We start from the raw sequence: 25,360 nt of genomic DNA, 5'->3' as shown, positions 1-25,360 counted from the left end.
ACTCTGTAGGCCAGGCTGGCCTTGAACTCACAGAGATCCGCCTGCCTCTGCCTCCTGAGTGCTGGGATTAAAGGCATGCGCCACCTATGCCCGGTGAGATTTTATTTTTAGAAGCTTTTTTTGTATGCGTTGATTGTTTTCACTTCATTTGTGAGGGTGCCAGATCCTCTGAAACTGGAATTATAGACAGTTGTGAGCCACCATGTGGGTGTTGGGAGTTGAACCCAGGTCCTCTGGCACAGCAGTTGGTGTTCTTAAACACTGAGCCATCACTCCAGCCATTAAAAGTATGTTTTATTGGGACTGGAGACATGGCTTGGTAGTTAAGAGCACTGGCTGCTCTTTCAGGGAACCCAGATTCAATTCTCAGCACCTACATGGCAGCTCACAACTGCCTGTAACTCAGTTCCAGGGGATGGGATGACCTCTTCTGGCCTCTTTGTACACATGCCAGAAAAACATCCAGTAACATAAAATTGTGTGGGGTTTTTTTGTTTTTTGAGACAGGGTTTCTCTGTGGCTTTGGAGGCTGTCCTGGAACTAGTTCTTGTAGACCAGGCTGGCCTCAAACTCACAGAGATTCATCTGCCGCTGACTCCTGAATGCTGGGAATAAAGGTGTGCACTACCATCACCCAGAAATACAGCAGTTTTCTTAATGTTTAATATAAAAATTGAGATTACACCTTGGCATTTTGTATCTTGCTTTGAAACTTAACATCCTATCAAAACTAGAAGCTCTGCTGCTGGCTTACTCTTCTCATCAGTAACTGGCTCCTTCAGAGAAAGAAGGGCAGGGCACACTGGGGTAGATGCCTGCTTGCCAAGGGCCTCTCTTTCTGTTACCTCCATGCTTAAACCAATGTTTAAAAGCTTTGTTAATAAACCCTAAGTGTGTTTCAAAATAAAATAACAGAAAAGAGAAGAATAAGAGGGAGAATCTGTGAGCATCTTTTGAGTTACCTTGTCAGCAGGGGTCAGTTTGGTCCAAGGTTTATCAGCTCGCCGGTCATAATCCTGAGCGTCTGTTACCTCCACATACTCATTAAACCTCAGAATCTTCCTGGCAAGAAGTTCAGCCACGGTTGGCCTTTGACTGAGCTGAAAGAAACAGAGCCAATCATGCCTTCAAATTGCCTTTATCATTCACTGAACACTGGAGTTACATGGGGAATTTCTTTCTTCCTTCCTTTCTTTCTTTTAAATTTAGGTTTTTGAGATAGTGTTACTATGTGTAGCTCTGGCTGTCCTGGAACTCACTCTGTGGATCAGGCTGGCCTCAAACTCAGAGATCCAGATGCCTCTGCTTCCCGAGTGCTAGGACTAAAGGTGCTGTGGCATTATACCTGGCAATTCTTATAATTTTAAGAATCATCTAGAGAACTAAGAGACAATCACAAACATAGAGCACAGAATGGAAAAGAAAAGAGACCACTCCAGTGCCAAAATGGGTCCAATGCAGAAAAGGTCCTATCCTGACTGATCTGGACAAGGGAGAAAAATCATGTCTTTTCTTATTTTTCAGGTCTCAGGATTATTTCAATTACTTTCTCAATTACAAAACTAACAGTTTGCCTCCAAAGCCACAGAGAAACCGTGTCTCGAAAAACCAAAAGAAAAAAAAAAAAGGAAAACAATCAGTTTGGGCTGGCGAGATGGCCACCGAGAAGGCTCAGCCGTTGTGAGCATTGACTGCCCTTCCAGAGGTCCTGAGTTCAATTCCCCAGCAACCACATGGTGGCTCACAACCATCTGTAATGAGATCTGGTGCCCTCTTCTGGCCTACAGGCAGACATGCAGCCAGAACACTATATCATTAAAAAAACAAAAGAAAACAAAACAAAACAAAAAAACAACGCAAAAACCAGTTTGCTTTGCAAAACAATTCTATCATTGTTTCTGCATGCCAATAAAATTTTTAGCCTAAAAGGGCTCACTGGTAGAACACTTGTCTAGAATGCACAAAGACTCTTTTTTGATTCCCAGCCCCCCCCACACACAAAAAGCAAACAAACGCCCCCGACAAACAAGAAACCTCCCACCACGTTCAGAGCTTTATATTTAAATGTGTCAAGTATCAACCTCTGTCAAGTATGAAAAACAAACCAACAGATGCCACTCCTGCTAAGGTGGCAGGTTTTCTATGTGTATGTACTCTTTTCGTATCAATCTAAAGCACAAGTCAAACTTGTTGATTCCAATCACATAGGTCATTCAAATACAAGGACACCGTACCTTTCTGGTGAGTCGACGCTTAATCTCCCGTTTCTCTGCTTGGCGATCAGCTTCATTTTTAGCTTCAGTTGACAGATACAAATGACATTACTTCAAAATGACAATTTGCACAGCAAACATTTTTAGTAATTATAATACATCTATTTCTTAGAGGTGAAGCTAGAATGGAATACTCCACTTGTGAACGGCTGATCAAGAACGCTTTCCTAGCAGGGCAGTCTTTTCCTGTCCATTGTACAGACAAGGACAAAACACATACAAGTAAAATAGTAAGTTATATATAAAAGGAATGCATGCTGCTCTCGCAGAGCCCCACGGTTAGTTCCCAATGCCCATACTGGGTGGTTCACAACTGCCCGTGACTCTGACTTCAGGGGATCTGATGCCTCTGGCCTCAGTGGCCACCTGCACCCATGTGCATGTACACACATATATGCAACTAAAAATAGGCAACTGATATTGCACCCTGTCAAGGGCGGCATCTACAAAGCTTCTCAATTCTAAATTCACCGAGGGACCAGACTGTGAATATAGGATCCAAAAGCACCGAGAAAACAGGTGATGGAATGGCCAGATGGACCGCTCAGAAGCAGCTCCTGGAGACCCTGCCCATTCTCTGCCGAAATACTACTACTTTCATTCATCCTGCTGTCTCTTATCCACCGTGTGTCTTTCCACTCTACACAGACACCATCCTTCATCACTGTACCCTTTTTCCTTTTGGAGTTTTTCCTCTCACCACTGTATTTATGTCCACAGGGATGAAATAAATAAGAGTTGCCTAGAGGAGATCACTCTCCAAGGGGGCAAATGAGACTTTGGTCACAGTCAGAGGAATGGCATTTGAGGCACAAGGACACAGGGTATCCTAGGGCATGGCTGGTCCTTGTCATAGGGGCTCAGCTCAAGTTCCTCACTGAGATGTGTACTTCCAAGGTACAAGGACACAGAGGGGCCTTAAGAGAGGAGTGTAGTCTCTGGAGTTCCAGGGGTGTGCTGAATCTACTCTGTGAGAAGGGACTAACATGGCTTTGGGGTTGGAAGACAGATGGGGGACCTGGAATGGGAAGACCTGGCTGGGACCATCCCTGGCTATTTTAACTGGTCTGGAGATGAGCCGGTGAGGCTGTAGAGCATCAGTCTAGAACAATGAGATGGGAGTGTGAGGCAGGGCTGCCATCTGTCCTTGGGAGCTCCAGAGCACATGTTCTGAGTCAAAACTCTGGCAAAAAGGGCTGGAGAGATGGCTGAGTGGTTAAGAGCACTGGCTGTTCTTCCAGAGAACCCAGGTTCAATACCCAGCACCCACATGACAGCTCACAACAGTCTGTGAACTCCAGTTCCAGGAGATCCGACATCTTCGCATAGACATAAATGCCACAGAGTTAACTATACACACGGACAGGAAGTTAGATATATGCTACTATTTGGTGGCTGCAGAAATACAAGTCAAGAAGTAAAAGCAGAAGGAAAACCATGGACCAGGGGATTGTTTTGGGCCTCATCCTTAGGATACACCAGGAACAGGAATGTCTTTTCCATTAGCTCAGCCATAACAACAAATACATGGAGCAAGCCTGCACACACTGTCACATTGTCACAAACACCAATGCAGACCCAGGATGACATGAAAACATTCCAACAAAATTTTCTGGCATATCACAGTACACTAAACAATACCATGGTGATATCCTCCTAGGAAACTGGGCTTCCAGAGCAGGAACTAACTCTCCTTGGCCCTTTCAGCAAATACTTCTGTACTAATGCATATCACACTCATAGTTCACAAAGCCCTGGGCTTCATTAAGCTGGACTCACGCTGTAGTATATTCCGTTGCTCCAGTTCTTCTGGTGTCGGTCTTTGACTCAGTCGCCTACAACAGAGAGACACAGGGTATTTAACTGTGCACAGCAAACCTCCAATCACTTCAAAGAATCTGGCTTTTGTTTTTTTGGCCAAGATTTCTTTTTTTTTCCCCCTTTCTTTTCTTTTCTTTTTTTTTTTTTCCAGGACAGAGTTTCTCTGTATTGTTTTGGAGGCTGTCCTGGAACTTGCTCTGTAGACCAGGCTGGTCTCGATCTCACAGAGATCCACCTGCCTCTGCCTCCCAAGTGCTGGGATTAAAGGCAAGTGTCACCAAAGCCCAGCAAAATCAGTAAAATTTCTAACATATACTTCAGTAGCTAATTTGTTTATCATGAAACCAGTTTTGACACTGGAAGTGCTAACATACATACAATATTATGCTAAATACGGTGGCTTACATCTGTGACGTCAGCACCTGAGGGTAGATACATAAGGTTAACTAGATCCTGCCTCAAAATGGCAAGGTGGAATCAAAAAAAAAAAAAAAAAAGGCTGGGCGTTGGTAGCGCACACCTTTAATCCCAGCACTTGGGAGGCAGAGGCAGGCGGATCTCTGTGAGTTCGAGGCCAGCCTGGTCTACAGAGCGAGTTCCAGGACAGCCTCCAAAACAATACAGAGAAACCCTGTCTCGAAAAAATTAAAAAAAATGGCAAGGTGGGCAAGTGTGGAAGTAACTTAGCAGTTAAAAGCACTGAATGTAGCCAGGCGTTGGTGGCGCACGCCTTTAATCCCAGCACTCGGGAGGCAGAGGCAGGCGGATCTCTGTGAGTTCGAGACCAGCCTGGACTACCAAGCGAGTTCCAGGACAGCCTCCAAAACCACAGAGAAACCCTGTCTCGAAAAACCAAAAAAAAAAAAAAAAAAAAAAAAAAAGCACTGAATGTTCTACTAGAGAATCCAGGTTTAGTTCTAAGCCCCCATGTGGCAGCTCAAAATGACTGGAACTATAGTTCCAGAGGATCTGCTGTCATCTTGTGGGTTTTTGGGGGCACTGTACACAGTTACATACAGCCAAAGCATTCACATGCGTTAAAAAAGAAAAGAACTTTAAACAAACAAAAAGAATCCTTGCCAGGAGTGATGGTGGCTCATGCCAGGAACAGCCAGCCAGGACAACCAGGGCAACACAGAGAAACTCTGTGTCAAAAAAAAAAAAAAAAAAAAAAAGTGTTCATAATCTCATAAATCTTGTGTGAACTGATGTCTCTAGTAGTTCTGGTTTCCTGTTTATCTGATCATTGGTGATATTGAACTGTTTTTTGTTTTTTTTGTTTTTTGTTTTTGTTGTTGTTTTGTTTTTTGAGACAGGTTTCTCTGTGTAACAGCTCTGGTCTGTCCTGAACTAGCTGGGTAGACCAGGCTGGCCTTGAACTCACAGAGATCAGCCTGCCTCTGCCTCCCAAGTGCTGTGGTTAAAGGCGTGCGCCACCAATGTATAGCTACATATTTTTGTTTTGAGATAGGGTCTCACTGTGTTCCCTTGATTGTCCTGCAACTTACTATGTAGACCAGGCTAGTCTCAAAGCCAAAGATCTACAGTACGAGACTTTCATAAAACAACAACAAAAGAGTTTACATTATAACCCCAAAAGTTTTGCAGTGAGAACACTGGTGGAAACAAATAGAATCCTGGCTTTCAAAGTAGCCCCACGATCAGTAGTACGAACAAGAAATACAAACCAGGCCCCACCCTGAAGCAAAAACTCTGGGTGGAACTCAACAATTTGCTTTTTAAACAAGTCTGCCAGGTAAGCTAAGCCTGCCAAATGAATGCTTAAGTGTGAGAACCACTGACTAGAATTAATTAGAGGAACAAAAAAAAAAAAAATCAGAGGTAAACACCATCTAACAGGGTTATGACTCAATTAATTGTATTGATTCAGTGGAGTAACACACAATGATCATTAGTAATAAAGACAAAGACTACATATTTGGTTGCTGGTGGTGGTGCAAGCCTTTAATCTTAGCACTCAGGAGGCAGAAGCAAGTGGACCCCTGAAAGATGATAAGGGCCTGGAGAGACAACTCAGCACTTAAAAGCACATACTACTCTTCTAGGGGACCGAAGTTTGAGCCACAGAGTTCATATAAAGTGGCTCACAACTGTCTGTAATTCCAGTTCCAGGGGATTCTATACCTCTCTGAAGTCTCTGAGGTCACTTTACTCATACATGTGCGTGCACACACACACACACACACACAGAATTATTAAATCTTTAGACTAAAATGGCTAAGAATAATTTTCAGATTAAAGCAGACTGAAGAGACAGGGCAACTAGATATCACATATTTCCTCAGAATGGAAATTAGACTTGGGAGCCATAAAACCCTACTTTTAAATATTATGGCATAATGAGGCAGTTGTGGTGCACGCCTTTAATCTCAGCATTCAGAGGCAGAAGCAGGCAGATCTCTTAGTTTGAAGCCAGCCCAGCCTGGTCTACAGAGTAAGATCCAGGACTGCCAGGGCTACATAGAGAAACCTTGTCTTGAACAAAACAAAACAATTATGGGGTGAGGGTAGTATATACCAATAATTCTAATACTTGGGAGGTGGAGGCAGGAGAATGAGAACTTCAAAGCCATCCTCAAGTATATAGTTTGAGAATAGCTTGGACTACATGAGACCCTGTCTCAAAAATAAATAAATACACATAAATAAGTGACAGTAGTTTTTTTTATTGGTAAGTATGGTGTGGGAAAAGACAATGTCCTTCTTCAAGGTACTTAGGAGTAGAGTCCCCAAGCCTAGTGTGGTAGCACACACTTTTAATTATAGTACTCAGCAGAGGCAGTGGATCTCTCTCAGAGCTATATCATGAGGCCTTGTCTTGAAAAACAAAATCAGTTGGATGTGTTAGTACGCATATACCTGTTACCCTAGCCCTTGACAGACTGAGATAGGAGGATTCTAAAGTTCAAGGCCAGTCTGGGTACATTGAGAATTTGAGGTCAGCCTGAGCTACAATCAGAGAACCTGTCTAAACAAAACAAAGGATCATGAATGTTTGAGTTTCATAACATGGCTCAGGTTAGCTTGGAACCAGCAATATTCTAGCTTCAGTCTCCGAAGTGCTGAAGTTACAAGTTACATCATACCCAGCTTACACTGTGTCCCGAAACGGTCCAGAAAAAAACAAAGTATGTGCATACTGGCAGGGGTACACAATAATCAGTAACACAAACAAGTACACATTAATACATGTGGGTAAAGGGTGTGTTTTCTCACAATTTTTCTTATTTGAAATGGGTATCTCCCCTTCTAAAGTAAATGAAAAACAATATGAGATAAAGGTTTCAGCACCCCATATGCCAGAGTAGACAAAGGCCTTGTTTCTGGATGCAGCATACACAGTCTGTGTACAAGAGAAGCAGGACTCTCGGAGAGATGGCTGAGTAGTTACAAGTACTGTCTGTTTTTCCAGAGGACCCAGGTTCAATTCCCAGTACCCACATGGTAGTTCACAACTGTCTGTAACTCCAGTTCCAGAGGATCTGACACCCTCACACTGATGCATATAAAATAAATTTAAATAAATTAAACAAAAAAAAAAAAGAAAAAAGAAAAGCTCGATGTCTATGGTAGGAAAGAAAGCTGGACCTTAATTAATGAAACCCTCAGTTAACTTCTCTCACAGGGAGAAGGCCAAGAGTTTTCCTACCTTTATCCCTTTTAGATGGGGGAAGTACCCAACCCACGAAAATACCTGACTACACACAAACATGCTAAACTACATGAACCAGAGGCTGGCCTGTATCCACTTCCCTCCTTGATTCCAGCTGACTTGAAAAATAGGCTAACTTTTTGAAAAGAAGTTACATGGTACTTATTTTAAAAACAAAACAAAAATGCAGGTGTGATGAGTTAGGTTGGCATTTCATGGTTCAGCAACAGGGTAAGTCACACAGGAATCTGCATGTCCTGGGAACCAGCCTGACTTCTTTAGCAACCTTTGCAGAACCTCCTGTGTTACGTGATGGCTGACGGCTCCCAGCTCCCTGTGAGGTTCCCCAACCTCCTAAGCTTAGAGGAAGGAACGCCATCTGTCCAACATACATGGTTAGGAATAACTCTTTTAAAAGACAGATGAATGCTTCACTTTCAAGGGTCTGACACACACAAACCCAAATGCAAAGGCTTACCGGATCAGCGTGTTCCCAATCTGGTGCCGTATTTCATTCCACTCCTCCTTGCTTTTACGAGGCCAAGAATTCAGGTTCAACTCTGGTTCACTGGGCCTGCTGCTCAGCTTCATTGCCAGCGTGTCTTTCCTCTTCACTTTGTTGGCCAGGGCACCTTTACACAGGGAAACAATGCTGAAGCACAAAGGCTCATGGGAACCAGGCAAGAGAGGGAGAATACAACTCCCAGGACCCAGCTGGCTTCAAATGACCCAGTCAAACACAGAGGAAGGGACAATATAAGACATTGAGAGATAGTTTCAGCAAAATGGAATCAGGCAAAGGATACCATCTCTCTGCCAACAGCCCTCTACATCTTCCTCCTTTAGTTGAGTTTACTTTTTTAATTTTACGGGTTGAGGGTGTTGGGTTCCTTAGAACTGGAGTTACAGACAGTTGTGAGCTGCCATGTGGGAGCTGGGAATTGAGCCCAGGTCCTCTGGAAGAGTAATCATTGAGCTATCACTCCAGCTCCCTTATTCATTCATTCATTTATTTTTGTTTTGTTCTTCAAGAAAGGGTTTCTCTGTGTAATAGCCCTGGCTGTCCTGGAACTCACTCTGTAGACCAGGCTGGCCTCGAACTCACAGAGATCCTCCTGCCTCTGCCTCCTGAGTGCTGGGATTAAAGGCGTACGCCACCAATGCCCAGCTCTCACCTAATTTTTCAATGTAACCTCTATACCAGTTTTCTTCTATAAGTCTTAGTCTCCATCTTTAGGGTAAATGGTTTCAGTTTGTTGTTTTTTATTTCTGTACTGAGGACTGAATCCAGGCTCTTTGCTTAACACAGACTCTACAGCTGAACTAGATCTCTGGTCTCTAGGTGGTCAGATCTGAAACACAAACCCAAGAATCTGAATGATAATGGCACACACTTTTGCTCCTAAAACTAAGGCAGAGGCAAGCAGATGTCTGTGAGTTCAAGGCTACTTTGGTCTACACAGTTGAGTTCTAGGCTAACCAGTGCTACCCAGTTAAATTTTTTTGTCTCAAAAATAAACAAAAAATAAATCCAAATGATTTGATCAATATGGCTTCTTCTCATGACTTCCTTCAACAAAGGCCTGGTAATAGGGAGGGGGGAGTCCTTCACACCAGCTTCCAACAGCCAGAGGACACCATGGAACAGGGTACCTGTTTCCACTCTTGCTGGGCATCTAGCTCACTGATACAGGGTTTGCCTAACCAAGTGTGATGCCCAGTCCCCAGCAGCACACACAAAAGGGCTTCCCATCACACTTTCCCCTCCCTTGCTTACTCTGATGGCTGTCATCTTCATCATCTTCATCTTCCTCATCTCGATACTGAATGGGACCCTCTGAATCTGAGTCACTCTCCTTTTCTTCCTCTTGCAGACACTGTGGTAGTTTAGGAGTGACTGAGGTAGATGTCATGTCTTCAGCAAATGCCAATGGGCAGGTCTGCTCTTCTTCATCATCATCTGGACTAACAAATGAACATAAGTATATGGTTTTATTTTTTCAGAAACAATGAGGCTTTTCAAAAGGACTGAAACACACAAAAAGTTCATTAGCAGCAAAACTCATAAATCCCTGTCTTAACATTAACATTCTTCCCAAGAAGCCTTTTAGGATTCATGAATCTAAGAAGCACTGGGCTCAAATCCCAGGCTGTTTCTTAGTAGACATTGACACATTTTAAAATTTGCCTGATTTCATTCACAAAAGCCTTTAGAGTAGACACTACCCCCATTTAGATTTGAGATACTCAAAACCAGAGAGGCTGAGTGACATGCCAGGAACTGGATAGATATGATAACCCAGGGTTTCCTCAGTATCAGCAAAACCTCTTAAGCACCATGTAATACATGTGTATCATGTAAAACTTGTAGTGCTAAAGTTCGTATCTACAAACAGGTAACTTTGGTGTTGACACAGAAGTCATCATAAAAATTCACTATAAAAAAACCCCGCAAGTTTAGAGAAATCATCAGGGTAAAAAAGTCCTGTTTCTAGAACTGACACTCTTGGCAGAATGTTCCTTGACCTTTATTTACCCACATTTCCTGAAGGATGCTTCCGGTGTGGGGCTATTTATGCTAAACACAAAAACAGGAGGCAGGCAGTAAACACTCACACTTTGAGCATTTCAATTGTGACAGGAAGTGACCTGGTCCGACCCAGGGTACCGCTGTCCTCAGAGAAGCTGTTGCTGCTCTCAAACAGCAGGGAATGAGCTCTGTGAGCGCCTTCCAAGGGAGGGGTCATGGGAAGGGGGCTAGTAAGAGCCTGCTGAATTCGGATATGCAGCGGCAGTGGGGGCAGCCTGGACGGTATATGGGGCTCCCCAAAGCTCTGGTCTTGCATCTTCTTGGGGATTTCCTTTTTCTGATCTTCCTGCTGGGAAATGTCCTGGGGTACATCTGAAGAAGAGGAAAACTCAACTTCTGGCACAATTTGAAAGGTCTTAGTTGGGGACCTTGGGGGCTCTGGAGGTATGTGGGTAGGCAGTGGGGGAGAGGGGGAGGAAGGCGGGATCATCAGCGGTGGTTCCGAACACACAGAGACAGTTTTTTCTCTTTGATCACTTGCTGTTTTTGTTGTGGGTGAAGCAGCAGGCTCTGAGGTGGGTCCCAAGGTTAAAGGAATGCCTCTCTTGGGTGGTAAGGGTGGGGATGGTTTCGACAACAGTGTACCACTGTTTATTGCTTGGGACAGTTCAGCTAGAAAGAAGAGAGCAACACTCTGTTAGCATGGCCTTGCAATGGACTGAAGATCTCAGTTAGGCAACACTCTGTTAGAATGGCCTTGCAATGGACTGAAGACCTAGGTCAGAGCTGAGGTCAGAACTAACCTTTCAGGCAAATTATATAACTTTGTGGCTTTGTAATTCCTGAAACAAAATTGGTATTTATTCAGACAGAAGATCTAATGGGTAGAGCTGTAAGAATGTTAATCTGAAGACTAACATTTAATTACTGTGATGACAAATATGACAACTCTGGGCTGATGAAATAAACAGAATAGACCCAGGGAAAAAGCTTATTAAAAAGTTGTTTGTGCCGGGTGGTGGCGCACGCCTTTAATCCCAGCACTCTAGAGGCAAAGGCAGGCAGATTTCTGTGAGTTTGAGACCAAACCTGGTCTACTAAAGTGCCAGGATAAGCTCAAAAAAAGAAAAAAAATCCAATAAAACAATTTAATAAATCTTGACTTCTTATGACAAACACAAAACCCTTTAAAGAAACTAAACTTTTTTAAAATGTCTTTTAAAAAGCTTTTAAAATGCACACCTTTAATCCTAACACTCTGGAGGCAGAGGTAGTCAGATCTTTGTGAGTTTGAGGCCAGTATGGTCTATAGAGCTTGTTCTAAAACAGCCAAAGCTACCAAAGAAACCCTGTCTTGAAAAAACAATCAACTTGGGGTAATGGTTTCTTTTTTTCCACCATGAAAGTCATGAGAACCAAACTGAGGTTGTCAAGCTTGGTGGCAAGTGCCTTTATCACTGACCCACTTCATTCTCCAGTACCACTTGAGATGACAAGGAAAAGTAAGGCATCACCTTTTTTTTTTTTCTTCCAGAAGGAAAACTAGAAGTCAGACACTAGGTAACTTGCCCCAGATCAGACTACAGATAAGCATGGCCTTTAGCTGGCACTCAACCTGGTCTGTTCCTCACCATGTTTATTAGTGTGCACACCCCTTACGGCCCTTTGTGCACCCATGATCACTCTGCATTACACTCTGGGTTTGATGGCAGGACAACTCTTGCCTCCAGCAGCAAGTTCACAGGGACACACATAGTGTGCCCTCAACACATGTTTACAAAACAATCTTACTCTGTATCATGACAGCATATATCCCTACTGATCTTCCCAGAGCCCACATGACTCGGGTGGGCCATCACATCATAGGAAGCTATCTTGTGAACCAATTAAAGTGGCGTTCTTTTGATGAACAACTTCTAATGGTCTATCTGAATCTTTTATTTCAGTCTATCCAATGTTCTCAAAGAATCTACAAATTTTCCCAAATAAAATGTTACTTGTCCTTAATCTCATTCCATGTATACAGAGTAAATTATGAGCTAGACTTGAACTGCAATATCCCTTATTATAACTAAACACAAAGGGCATTTTATGTTGACCCGGCAGGACATGCCTATGATCTCAGCAGTGAGAGCAGGATAAGGAGTTCAAGATCATCCTTGGCCACAAGCTGATTTCAAGGACTGAGATCTTGTCAGAAAAACAAAGTGAAAACAAGAAAAAAACAAAATAATCCCACCCCAAACAGATAAATAAAAAGGACACATGACACAAAGGTAAGAATAGCAGTGAGCTATTTTATCTACAATAAAACTTGACTCTAACAATGTTTTTTTTGGGGGGGGAGGCGGGGGTTTCAAGACAGAGTTTCTCTGTGTAACCCTGGCTGTCCTGAAACTCACTTTGTAAACCGACCAGTCTGGCCTTGAACTCACAGAGATCCACCTGTCTCTGTTTCCCAAGTGTTGGGATTAAAGGCATGTATCACCAACACCTGGCTAAAATGCTCATTTTTAATTGATGTAGCAAATTGCTTAATTTTTTAAAAAATTTGAGACAGTGTCTTACTACATAGCCTGTAGGTTGGTCTGAACTCACTAAGTAGACCAAGCTGGTCTGGAACTCATCATGCCTGGCCTTAATCTTGTTTTTTAAGACATTCTCACCGGGTGTTGGTAGCGCATGCCTTTAATCCCAGCAATCGGGAGGCAGAGGCAGGCAGATCTCTGTGAGTTCGAGGCCAGCCTGGTCTACTGAGCGAGTTCCAGGACAGCCTCCAAAACAATGCAGAGTAACCCTGTCTCAAAAAACAAACAAACAAAAAGCCCCCCCCCACAAAAAAAAAAAAGAGACCATTAGGCTAGGCTGGCTAGCTTGTGACGTCAAGAATCCAGCTGCCTCTGTCTCAATAGCACTCAGTGCACCACCACACCCACTACTTTTTTTTTTTGTTGTTTTTGTTTTTTTTACGAGACAGGGTTTCTCTGTGGCTTTGGAGGCTGTCCTGGAACTCGCTTGGTAGTCCAGGCTGGTCTCGAACTCACAGAGATCCGCCTGCCTCTGCCTCCCGAGTGCTGGAATTAAAGGCATGCGCCACCAACTCCCGGATTTTTTTTTTTTTAAGGTGAATTTTAAGGGTTGAACACAGGTTTTTTTTTGTTTGTTTGTTTGTTTTGTTTTTCGAGACAGGGGTTCTCTGTATTGTTTTGGAGGCTGTCCTGGAACTCGCTCTGTAGACCAGGCTGGCCTCTAACTCACAGAGATCTGCCTGTCTCTGCCTCCCGAGTGCTGGGATTAAAGGCATGTGCCACTAACGCTGGCTTGAACACAGGTTGTTATGCTTACAAAGGCGTGTACAGACTGAGCTCTCTCCTGGGCCCTAAGAGTTCTTCCTTTTTTCTACTGTTAGAGCTTTGTTTTATTTTTATTTATGTGACCAGAAAAGGGCACTGGATCCCTGGAGCTAAAAAGTTAAGGACATCAGCTGAATTAGTTCTGAAAGAACAGGAAGTATGCTTAACTGCCAAGGCGTCTCCGCAAAAACCCCCCAACCCAGCCTATTATTTCTAAGGATTTCTAAGTAAAAGCTGATATTAAGTAAAACACTTATGATTGTAATCCTCTTGTGACAGAAATGGAATCAAAGCACTAGGAAGGTCATTAATTTTAGAATAAGGTCTAACCTTCAAGTCATATCTATTTAATTTTAATAATATCTCCGACTCAAACCTTCAAATCATATCTATTTAATTTTAATAATATCTCTGACCCACTTTTCTTCTGTGAGGACCTGTCATGGAATAATGTTGATTATTAGGTAAGAACTATTGCTCTGAGTTATCAATTAAAGTCACTTTAGACATTTATAGGTTGCTTGTTTTTGTTTTTAGAAAAGTTCTCAGGTAGCCCAGGCTATTCTTGAACTTATTATGTAGCCAAGGATGGCTTTAAACTCCTCCTTCCCTACTATTGAGATGACAGGTGTACATCACCACAGCCAGTTAGATATTTTATGTGTTGCCATAACTGAGAAACAGCACCATCCCTGAGCAGGAGCACACAACATGGTCCCAGGACCAGCAGCAGGAACATCCTTTGCCAATCCATTCGAAATGCAGACTCACAGGCCCTAGGCTAGGTTACTGACATCAGAACTTTGGGAACAGTGTCCCCTCATCCATGAGGGTCTTCTAGGTGAACTCAATCAACAGCCATCTAGATGACAGCTTGAGAACCACAGTGTAGAGATCAGAGGTGAGTTTCTGTCCCTCATTAGCTGCAACCTTGTGAGTCACAACATCTGCACTTCTAAATGCCTCTGCATATAACAGATACAATCACTCACTACAGCCTAAGGTGGTTTTGAAAGTCCATGTGAAAGCTCCCCAAATTCCCCAGAGCTAAGTCAGGAGGACATCATCCATTAACGCTTCGATATCATCATGATCTTCATCCTGTTCTACTCCAACCTGTCTGTCCAACATTGCTCTTGAAGCATGAGAAGGTTCTAGTCACTCCACCCAGCTGAGTGACATTAGAGTCTTAATGAATATACTTTATTCATTATTTGTGCAATCATTAACAAGAATTTTAAGCAGGGGCAAGCTTAATATTGCTCTGCCTGAAAATTTTTACTTTCATTAGCTCTGAAAAACTTATCAGTAGCAGTTTATCCTATTTCCCCCCTTTCTGAAAAATTCATGTATGAAGTGTAATTATGATAGGAAAATAGATGTAACCAACACTTTAGGAAAATGCAAAATAATTTACTAAGCCCATAAACATACTGATATACTTCCTTGCTCATTTTAGAGTAGTCCTGAGGGTTGAAGTCAGGGCCTATCACACGCTAGGCCAGCACTACACCCGCACGCAGGCATGCACACGCACCAGCTCTAACTCTTGCTCTCATTGTTCTTTAACATTCTGAGTCAGAATCTCACTAAATTCCAGACTGGCTATGAAGGTCTTGAATTTATAATCCTGAGTAGTTGAGATCATAGGCCTGTTCTATAAAGCCTGGATTCCTTTGCTATCATAAAAAAATTATCAATCTATTTATCTAATTTTGAGAGAGGATCTAATCTGTCTGTCTGTCTATCTATCTTTGAGACAGGATTTACAGACTCCGAGCTAGAACTTGCTATGCAGACCAGGGCAACCTCAACTTTGGCAAATTCCTATTTCTAGTTCCTCAGTTTACAGTCTGTTACCTACCATACTTGGCAAGAGTAGCATTTTAATTCTCCCCGAGATAAAACATGATGTTATCAGTACAACTTAAATACCTCTGTAGTTCCCATGAAGATACTATACTGGACACTGAATCACAAGTTAAAACATTAGACAAAACCATCATTTTAGCTACTAGACTTATGTTTAAAGTAGGCAATGGTAGTTTAAAGTAGATGAGACAATTCACCTTGCCCCTTGTAAATGTGCCATTATTCTAATTTTCTCAATGAGATCAAAGGTATTTCCAAGATGGTTAAGTTTGTTTTTGCCTTCAATATCAACTATATGTCATGGATTTTTGTTATGATATCCTTGGTCCTGATTCTCCTGCCTCTGCCACCTCAGCACTTCCCAAATGTCACCAATGCCTAGTGCTAGGGGATATTCTTTTTAAATGTTCAAAATTGCAATTATCAAGTACAGTAAATAAGCTATGCTAAAGTTAGCTTTGTAATACTTATATAACATACTAATTTCCCCATATTTCAACTTAATTCTGATGTTTCTAATGCATGGCCATTTGAGTCTTATTCTTTTTTTTTTTTTGGTTTTTACGAGACAGGGTTTCTCTGCATTGTTTTGGAGGCTATCGGTCCAGCCCAGCCTGGAACTCACAGAGATCCGCCTGCCTCTGCCTCCCAAGTGCTGGGGTTAAAGGCGTGCGCCACCACCGCCCGGCTTGAGTCTTATTCTTAAAATCTCTTTTTTTTTTTCTTTTTTGAGACAGGGTTTCTCTGTGTAACAGCTCTGGCTGTCCTGAAACTCATTTTGAAGACCAGGTTGGCCTTGAACTCACAGAGATCTATCTGCATCTGCCTCCCAAGTGCTGGGATTAAAGGCATGTGCCACCACCACCTGGCTCTAAAACTTTTTTCTATATTGAGAATATTCAAAGAGATGAGTTAGAAAACTCTTTCACAGACCAAATCAGTAATCTAGTAGTCATTCAATAAACTAATTATCCAAAACCCAAACACAAAATCTGAAGACTTACCAATGACAGGGTTGCTGTTTCTGTGAGCTGGTTTAGGGGGTGGGATGGGGGGTTGCTTGGCAGGGGCCGTATGAGTAAAACTCAGGGTGGCAGTAGTGTTAGTGCTGGCAGGAGCAGCAGGCAGAGTCCTGGGGGCTGGGGCTGGGGTGACAAAGGAACTGACAGTCTTTGTTATGTCTGCTGCAGCAGGGGTGACAGCAGGTGTTGTGGTAGCAGAGGCAGAAGGGGAAGGGATGGACCTTGACGCACTGCCAGGCATGGCCACCTCCTTTGCTTGCCCTTCGCTTGCTTCGTAAGAAGAGGACGAGGGTCTTTTTGAGGGGAACAAAGGCTGCTTAGGTACATGCTCAGGAGCAGACTCTGCTTCAGAGTTAGGATGGCTTCCAGTTGAGCCTGTGTAATAAAAGTTATGATTTAAAAAGGAAGAGAGACTGAAAATGTGAACACATTACAACCAACTTCATCAGTGAATTTACAGACTTTCCAGCTACCTTCAATGCGTGTCCATAAGTGAGGCTCAGAAAGGGTAGTCATGTTTCATACAAAAGTCTACTACCAAGGATGTATCAGGCAAGTGCCTGCCACACAAGCATGAGGACTGAGTTCAGATCTCTACTGTTGTGTGACACTTTGATTATATTCTGACAATCCTGAGACTGACAATAAAGTTTGTTTTGAATCAGAGGGTGGAGCTAGCTACTAGATGACCAAAAGTAGCCATACAGGTTTCAGAGAACTGAGGACAGATAGGCACAGGAAGTAGTAGGGTGGAGCTTATAAAGGGTCTTGACCCTTTTGGATGGAGGAATGAAAGAAGACAGGCAATCACTGGTCACTTTTCTGATCATTTAGGCTCTTACCCTGATATCTGACTGCTAAATTTTTATTGATAAGAATAATTAGGTAAATGCCTCACCCCACATTTACATAAAAGCTAGGTTCTAACCCTAGTGCTGTGCTGGGGATGAAATAGAGACAAGATCACTGGAGCTTACTGGCCATCCATTCTAGCCAAGCAGCGAGCCCTGGGTTCAGTAAGAGATGCTATCTCAAAATAAATAAATAAGCTGGGTAGCAGTGGTGCACACCTTTAATCCCAGCACTCAGGAGGCAGAGGCAAACAAATCTCTGAGTTAGAGGCCAGCCTGGTCTACACAATAAGTTCCAGGACAGCCAAGGCTACACAGAGAAACCATGCCTTGAAAAATAAAAATTAAATTCAATTAAAAAATAAATAAAAATAAATTTTAACTCCCCCCAAAAGGGAAAAAAAGTGGAGAGCAAAAGGAGACGGCAATGCCAACTTTTGGTACCCACATGTGTATGGACCTGCACCCATGAAAGCACACACAAAATTCCTTGGGAGAACACGAATGTGGAGCTTGACAAAATCCTACAAAAGGGCTAAGTGTGATGGCTCACATCTGAAACCCAGCACGTGGGAGGCTAAAGCAGGAAGGTCACCATGAGATCAAGGCCAGCTTGAGGTACAAAGTGAGCCTCTGTGTCAAAGACTGAAGGTGGAGAGATGGGTATGGTGGCCTATGACTTTAATCCCAGAACTCGGGATCTCTTTCAGTTTGAGGCCAGCCTGGTCTACACATAGAGACAATCTCAAACCAAACAGAGAAAAAAGAAAGGAATAGGGAAAGAATCATAAATTTTGGAATTTGAGGAAAGGCTGTGAGTACCAAGGAGACAAGACTGTAGTTTCTCAAGAATACAACTCCCCCGGCCCCCCCAACTGACTTCTCTTGCAACCCTTTGAGGTAAATGAGAACAGGGTGGCTTTCAAACTCAAAACCCACTTTTACCTAGTCTCTTTTTTGAATCCTCTTCTGGATTAAGATCCCGAAGGCTTGATATTCTCACCGGCTCTTCTTCCTCTAGGACTGGACTAGAAGATCTGGCACTCCCTATGGGGGCAGTGTGGCCATTCTTTAATGTGGCATGGCCCAGCTTTCCAGGATCCTCAGCACCTGCAAGAAGAAACAGAAGAGCACCAAGTGATGGACCTGGCGTGGTCAGATAGAATGAGCAGGTGGTTTCTAATCATTCTTAACGCCTTTTCTCTAATGAATAGGGTTCTCATTGAAATTTGTATTATCTGGAGCCTCACAGTATTAACATAAGTAAGTAGTTCCTCTTCCAAAAGGTAATTAATTGTCAACTACATCAAGTAACTTGCTGCATAAATAATCTATTATACATATATACATGTCACAATGTTAAGGTGGGGGTTATAGCTCAGTGGTAGAATACTTGCCTAGCATATGTAAGGCCCTATGGCCAATACCAGTACTGAGGAGGAAAAGGACACTTGTGGGGAAAAGGCTATGGTAAAAAACGAAGAAAACTCATTTTTCTGGGGTGGGAAAGGGTTTGGGGAACCACACAGAAATCGGTATGTTCTGAAAGAGGAACAGAAGCCTACCACATTGATGAAAGATAGTCTATTTACATGAAGACAATAGGTAGGAGGGGCTGGAAAGATGGTTCAGTTCCCAGCATCCCTGCTAGGCAGCTCACAACAACCAGCAACTACAGCTCCAGGGGATCTTACACATCTGACCTATGCAGGCATCTGCACTCATAAGCACACCTCCCTGACACCGACATATACACATAACTTAAAAAAATAAGTCTTTTTAAAAAGAAGCAATAGTATAAATAAAGGCATAAAATTATGAGCAGGGACTAGCAATGAGTGTAGTATGGTTATGAGTAGGACTGTAATGGTTATGAGTAGGCAAGCAAGGGCCAGGCTATGAAGACTATTAAACACACATAAAGAAGCTAGAAATAAATCCTGGATGAAACCAAAGCTCAAGCATTAGAAGGCGCAGGAAGGTGTAATGTTAAAGGTTGGCTCTCAAAGCTGTTAGAAGGAAGGGTTATAGACAGGCAGTGACTGAACAGGAAAAGCAAGAGAAACCACTGTTTTAATGTACATGAAAAAATACCAGAGGGTGACTGAGGGTAGTAGGAGTGGAGAGCCTGGGGGCATGAAGGATAAATCCATGATAACATGATATATACAGTGATTCCCTACATACTAAACTTAAACTACAAAGATGGCCATTAGCCCGGAGATGGTAGGAAGCCCTGTGATTATCACACACTGCTATGGAAAAGGAAAGTGAGATCCTTTCATGGAGTAATTAGACAAACATCCCCAGTGCCTGAAGTTTTCCTAGACTTATTTAGAAGACAAAGCTGAAAATAGTGAGGTCAGGTCAGGGGCTGGAGAGATGGCTCATTGGTTAAGAATACTGGGTCCTCTTCCAGAGGACCTAAGTTCAAACATTCCCAGCACTCACATGGGAGCTCACAACTGTCTATAACCCAGTTCCAGGTGATCCAATATACTCTTCTGATCTCCAATGTCACAAGGCACGCAAATGGTACACAGACATACATTTAAGTACAACACCCATACACATAATAAAGAAATATAACTATGTTTAAAAAGGGGGTGGGTGGGTTGGAGAGATGGCTCAGAGGATGGAGAGATGGCTCAGCAGTTAAGAGCACTGACTGCTCTTCCAGAGGTCCTCAGTTCAATTCCCAGCAACCACAAGGTGGATCACAATCATCTATAATGAGATCTGGTGCTCTTTTCTGGCAAGTAGGCATACACGCAGACAAAACACTATATACATAATAAATAAATTTGAGAGAGAGAGAGAGAGAGAGAGAAAGAGAGAGAGAGAGAGAGAGAGAGGGAGGGAGGGAGAGGGAGGGAGGAGACGAACAATAAGGTCAGAGACAAGACAGTCTCACTTCCATGCCACAGGGCAGTGCTAGTGTCCTTCCTTGCTTTCCACAGTAATGCTGAAAGTAACATCATTTAAAGACTTGTTTTATTTAATTTGTGTGTACACATACATGTATGCTCATTTCTTGATATTTTTAGAGTTAGTCCAATAACTCACAGACCAGCTCCTCCCACCCAACACATCACTGCCCACTAAGAGATTAGATGGTATCCTTCAAGCCCGTCCAGTAAGCAGTAGAGTTTGGACTAGAAGTGTTGAAGAAAAGACAAGTAATAAAATGTCCCTCTAAAGCTAAAGAAACCATAAAGCATTTTTACTTAATTAGTTGTTTTAAGGCTAGAGCTCATACTCAGCCTAGACTAACGTTGAATTGGATTGAGCTGGCTATGACTCCAAGTGTTTGTTGGATTATAGGTGTGACAAATCACACCTTGGTGTATTTTTATTAAATTAATTAATTGGTTGATTATTAAACTAGCCTTTCCAGACAGAGTCTTACTATGTATCCCTGGCTGGCCTAGAGCTCTCTATATATACCAGGCTGCTTTCTAATCTAGTAATTCTCCTGACTCAGCCTCCAGAGATTATAGGTACGTACCACTATACCATCACTGTGTATCCCCAGCTGGTCTAGCCACTGTAGATCAGGTTGGCTTAGAACTCACAGAGACCTGCCTGCCTCTGACTTCCAAGTGCTGGGACTAAAGGTTTGTGCTACCATGTCTGGCTTTTAATTTATTTTTAAAAATTATTATATTTATTAATGGATGTACGTACACATGGGTACGTATGTGTCATGGCTCATATGTCTTAGAGCGCATACTGAAATCAGAAGACAGCTGTGGCTATCATTCTCTGTGGGTACCTTTACTTCTGAGCCATCTCTCTAGCTATGTACTTCTAATTTTATTATTTAAAATTTTTGTTTGTTTTGTTTTTTTGAGACAGGGTCTCTCTGTGTATCTCTGATTGTCCTGGAACACACTCTGTAGACCAGGCTGACCTCAAACTCAGAGACCCACTTGCCTCTGCCTCCACCTACTCTGCTGGGATTAAAGGAGGATGCCACCACTACCGGGATAATTTTTTAAATCTTTTGTCATTGTTGGTTTAAGTGTCTTAGTGTTTTGTCTGCATGTATGTATACCACATGCTTGCCTAATGTAAGAGGAAGCCAGAAGAAGGTGCTAGGTCACTTGGAACTGGAGTTACAGATGGCTGTGAGATACTATGTAGGTGCTAGGAATTGAATCCAGGTCATCTGTAATAACAGCCAGTACCCTTGACCACTGAGCCATCTTCTTATTTGTAGGAGAGGAAGGGAGCAAGATGGCAATTCAGCAAAAGTAGTGAATTGTTCTGAATATGAAATTAAAGAGAAATTAAGTAAATTAAGGTAGAATACTATGTTTTCCATTTATAATCCACTGCTTCATTACAACCATACAAGACAGTATCAACATCATAACTAGCAATGGGTACTGAAACATCAATGGACGGTCAGTGTAGATGAATATGGAGGCAATTTGGTAAAAGCTACCAACAGGCAATCTGAAATACCTGTCACCGCTGCAGGTGACAAGTCGGAGGAAGACACACACAGAATCTTTGCTCCCAGGACCCTTCACCAGTCATTCTATTTCACAGCTTAAGAGTAAAGCCAGACACCTGGGAAGAAATAGGGAATCATTTTTAAAGTGCTCTTCCACTATAACTACAGTAAGAATAAAAAGCAAAGGAAGGAAATCCAAATACCTAGTGCCCCAGCCAAAGACCACACGTACAGAGACAGCATATGCTGATGGTTTGGAACTCACCCTGCTCAGGGTCTTCCAACAGAACCCCTCTTTTAACCAGCTCTTCTCTTGGTTTTCGCATAGATATTTTTCTCTCTAAAACTAACATTAAATTGGAAAACAGAACTCAGAAATGTGGCAGTTGGAAGGTCAACGTAACTCTTAGCTTTATAAGTATAACAGAATAAGGGGTTCACATTTCTTGTATTCTTCAGGAAAAGAAGGACATTTATAATGTAGCTGAGTGTTATATGTCTATAACCCTAGCACTGGGGAGGTGAAGGCAGGAGGATCAGTTCCAGGACAGCCTCAGCTAGGTAGCAAGTTCTAGACGGCCTCAAACAAAAACAAAAACAAAACAAAAAAAATCACCATTTGAGAGGAAGATGCTGAGGAATACTGCCTAGTTTGAGGCCATTCTATGCTACACAGTACTAGGCCAGCAAAGGCATGGCTAAGCTCTGACCAAAACAAAACAAAATTAATTGCTGGGGCTGGGAGTTAGAGCAAAAGTAGTGATTGCCTAGCATGTTCAAGGCCCTGGGCTCCACACCTAGAACTAGTTATAAAAAACAAACAACAACAAAGCATCTTCATTTATCTTTTCTTGTTTTTCGAGACAGGGTTTCTCTGTATAGTTTTGGAGGCTGTCCTGAACTCACTCTGCAGACCAGGCTAGCCTCGAACTCACAGAGAACCGCCTGCCTCTGCCTTCCGAGTGCTGGGATTAAAGGCATGAGACACCAACGCCTGCCTTTCATTTATTTTATTACCTGTGCTGAGAAAGTATCATTTCCCAAAGAAGCCATACTCACATGTTTGTAGCTTAACTGGGACTTAATGCTGTTGGAACGTGGGCTAAGTGAAAAGACCCCTTAGTCTATCTACTACAGTACAGGTGCCCCACAGTCAACTATGCATCCCAATTCAGTTCTTCCTTTCATTCTTTCGTCCTTTCTTTTCTTTTTCTTTTTCTTTTTTAGGTTTTTCAAGATAGGGTTTCTTTGTATAGCTTTGTAGATCAGGCTGGCCTCAAACTCACAGAGATCTGCCTCCCAAGAGCTGGGATTAAAGGTGTGTATCACTACTCCCTGGCCAGTTGTTTCATTTTCATAAAGGGTCTTACAATGCAGCCCTGACTGGCCTAGAACTCACTATGTAGAACTCACCCCACACTCACGGTAATCCTCACATTCCTGCCTCTCAAGTACTGAGATAACAGGTGTACAACACTAAATTTGTCCTTACTGAACAGATTTAATCCCATAAAATACAAACTTCAGAATGAGGCTACAGAATATAAGTGCCAGCTAGGCTTGCTCAAACAGGCCTGTAAATTTCAGTTATTCCAAAGGCTGAGACAGGAAGATTGTCATGGTTAATTCAAGGCAGTGAGAACCTGCACCAAAAAATAGATGGGGGGGGAGCTGGAGAGATGGCTCAGTGGATAACAGTACTTGTGCCAAGCTTAATAGATGGAGTTTAACTCCTGGAACCCACATGGTGGAAGGAGAGAACAGACTTTGCAAATTGTATTAGATTTCCCCAACAAACAAACAAACAAACAATAGTTTAAAAAATAACAACTACTAGACATCATGGTTCATACCAAAGCACTGGGAGGTTAAGGCACGATAAGTGCTACAATCCCAGGCAAGAAAATGACTAACAGGCCAATAGAAGTTCTGCTAAAACAAAACAAAACAAAAACACCACCAAACAGAAAAAGATGGCTGGGGTTGTAGGTCAGTGGTAGAGCATTTGCCTAGCCTAGTATGCTTCATGCCTTAGGTTCATAGGTTTAACCCTCAATACAAAATGCAAAAGAGAGTAAAGGCTCACTATAGGATCATTCGTCAGTCTAAATCTAAAAGAACGAACACTTCAAGTAGGAGGTTGTAGAAATTTACGGAAAAATGAAAAAGTTGGGTGCTTCTAAAATAGGAAATTCAGCCAGACGTTGGTGGTGCACGCCTTTAATCCCAGCACTTGGGTGGCAGAGGCAGGCGGATCTCTGAGTTCGAGGCCAGCCTGGTCTACAGAGCAAGTTCCAGGACAGCCTCCAAAGCCACAGAGAAACCCTGTCTGGAAAAACCAATAAATAAATAAATAAAATAGGAAACTCAGGACTGGAAAGACAGCTCAGAGGTTAAGAGCACTGACAGTTCTTCCAAAGGACACAGGTTCAATTTCCAGCACCTACCTGGCAACTTACAACTGTCTGTAACTCCAATATCAGACACCCTCACACAGACAAACATGAAGGCAAAACACCAATGCACATAAAACAAAAATTAAAGAAAAAAAAAGGAAACTCAGTTGGTAGAGTATGTTATTGTTTGTCTCATATAACCCAGACTGACTTTGAATTTTCTGTGGGGCCAAAGATAACCTTAAATTCTTCATCCCCCTGCCTCTACTTTCCAAGAGCTGGGATTACAGTCTGCACCACCAAGCCCAGCTAAATCAGGGAATTATTCTTTTTTATGTGTGTGTACAATTTGTATGTATATGCGTGCAAGCACACTAGGGCAAAAGCATAGCATGGAAATGCATGTGAAGGTCAAAGGTCAACCTCCAGTATCAGTTCTCACCTACTTTGATTGAGACAGGGTCTAGTGGGTTTGTTTGCCTTTTCCCCACTGCCTGCCAGCTGGCCTCAGGTTTCTGGTGATTCTGTCTCAGCCTTCATCTTCCCACAGAAGCACTGGCTTATAATAGTATGTGTATCAAATCTGGCTCTCTGTGGGTTCCAACTCAGGTCCTAAGGGCTTTACCTCCTCAGCACAAGCAGGGGACTTTTAAAATTAGAAGCCATGTTTATTTATTTATTTTTTTGAAGCAAGGTCTCATGGTTGTTGCCGAGGTTGGCCTGAAACTCAGTATCTGACTAAGAATGACCTTGAGCTTCTGACCCTTGGATTTCTGACCCTCCCTTCTGCGGGGACTGCACAAGCACACCTCTGGATATCAGGGAAGAGCTCAGGGCTTTACTCAAACTAGGCAAGCACTCCACCCTCACCCCTGAGAACACATATTTAAATCTTAGCATCTTACCTTCTGATGTCTCTTTAAATTTATCACTACTTTTTTTTTTCCTCCATTTCCACGGCTTGAAAATTTTGCCAAAACCTGAGAACTTGCTTTTTCTTTTGGTGGGAGGTGTTGTGTCCCCTGCTTCCACACTGTCCATGACCATGCTTGGCTCTCCTGAGGGCTGCTCTGCTTCTTCTGTACATGGAGGAGACCAAGAAGAAAC

The 25,360-nt window shown here is 42.7% G+C and overlaps 1 protein-coding gene across 4 annotated transcripts in view; it reads right to left on the bottom strand.

Annotated features, from left to right (window-relative positions):
- Phactr4 (phosphatase and actin regulator 4) overlaps positions 1 to 25,360 on the bottom strand; it is a 64,424-nt gene that overhangs the window by 4,954 nt on the left and 34,110 nt on the right. For 3 of the 4 annotated variants that reach the window (XM_040756444.1, XM_013120246.3, XM_005079642.4), the window contains 10 exons: positions 25,159 to 25,332; positions 22,123 to 22,203; positions 18,341 to 18,505; positions 16,527 to 16,919; positions 10,384 to 10,969; positions 9,545 to 9,732; positions 8,246 to 8,399; positions 4,053 to 4,108; positions 2,235 to 2,296; positions 963 to 1,100 (listed from right to left, as the gene is read on the bottom strand). In XM_040756444.1, the coding sequence (XP_040612378.1) occupies positions 963 to 1,100; positions 2,235 to 2,296; positions 4,053 to 4,108; positions 8,246 to 8,399; positions 9,545 to 9,732; positions 10,384 to 10,969; positions 16,527 to 16,919; positions 18,341 to 18,505; positions 22,123 to 22,203; positions 25,159 to 25,332 (1,997 nt within the window). The remainder of the gene's footprint in view (positions 1 to 962; positions 1,101 to 2,234; positions 2,297 to 4,052; positions 4,109 to 8,245; positions 8,400 to 9,544; positions 9,733 to 10,383; positions 10,970 to 16,526; positions 16,920 to 18,340; positions 18,506 to 22,122; positions 22,204 to 25,158; positions 25,333 to 25,360) is intronic. The other variant, XM_040756445.1, reaches the window with a different exon arrangement.

This window comes from Mesocricetus auratus, unplaced genomic scaffold (genome assembly GCF_017639785.1).
Source record: "Mesocricetus auratus isolate SY011 unplaced genomic scaffold, BCM_Maur_2.0 Super-Scaffold_100014, whole genome shotgun sequence".
NCBI lineage: Eukaryota > Metazoa > Chordata > Mammalia > Rodentia > Cricetidae > Mesocricetus > Mesocricetus auratus.
Note: the sequence above shows the minus strand (reverse complement) of the source record. Positions and strands in the feature narration are given on the sequence as shown.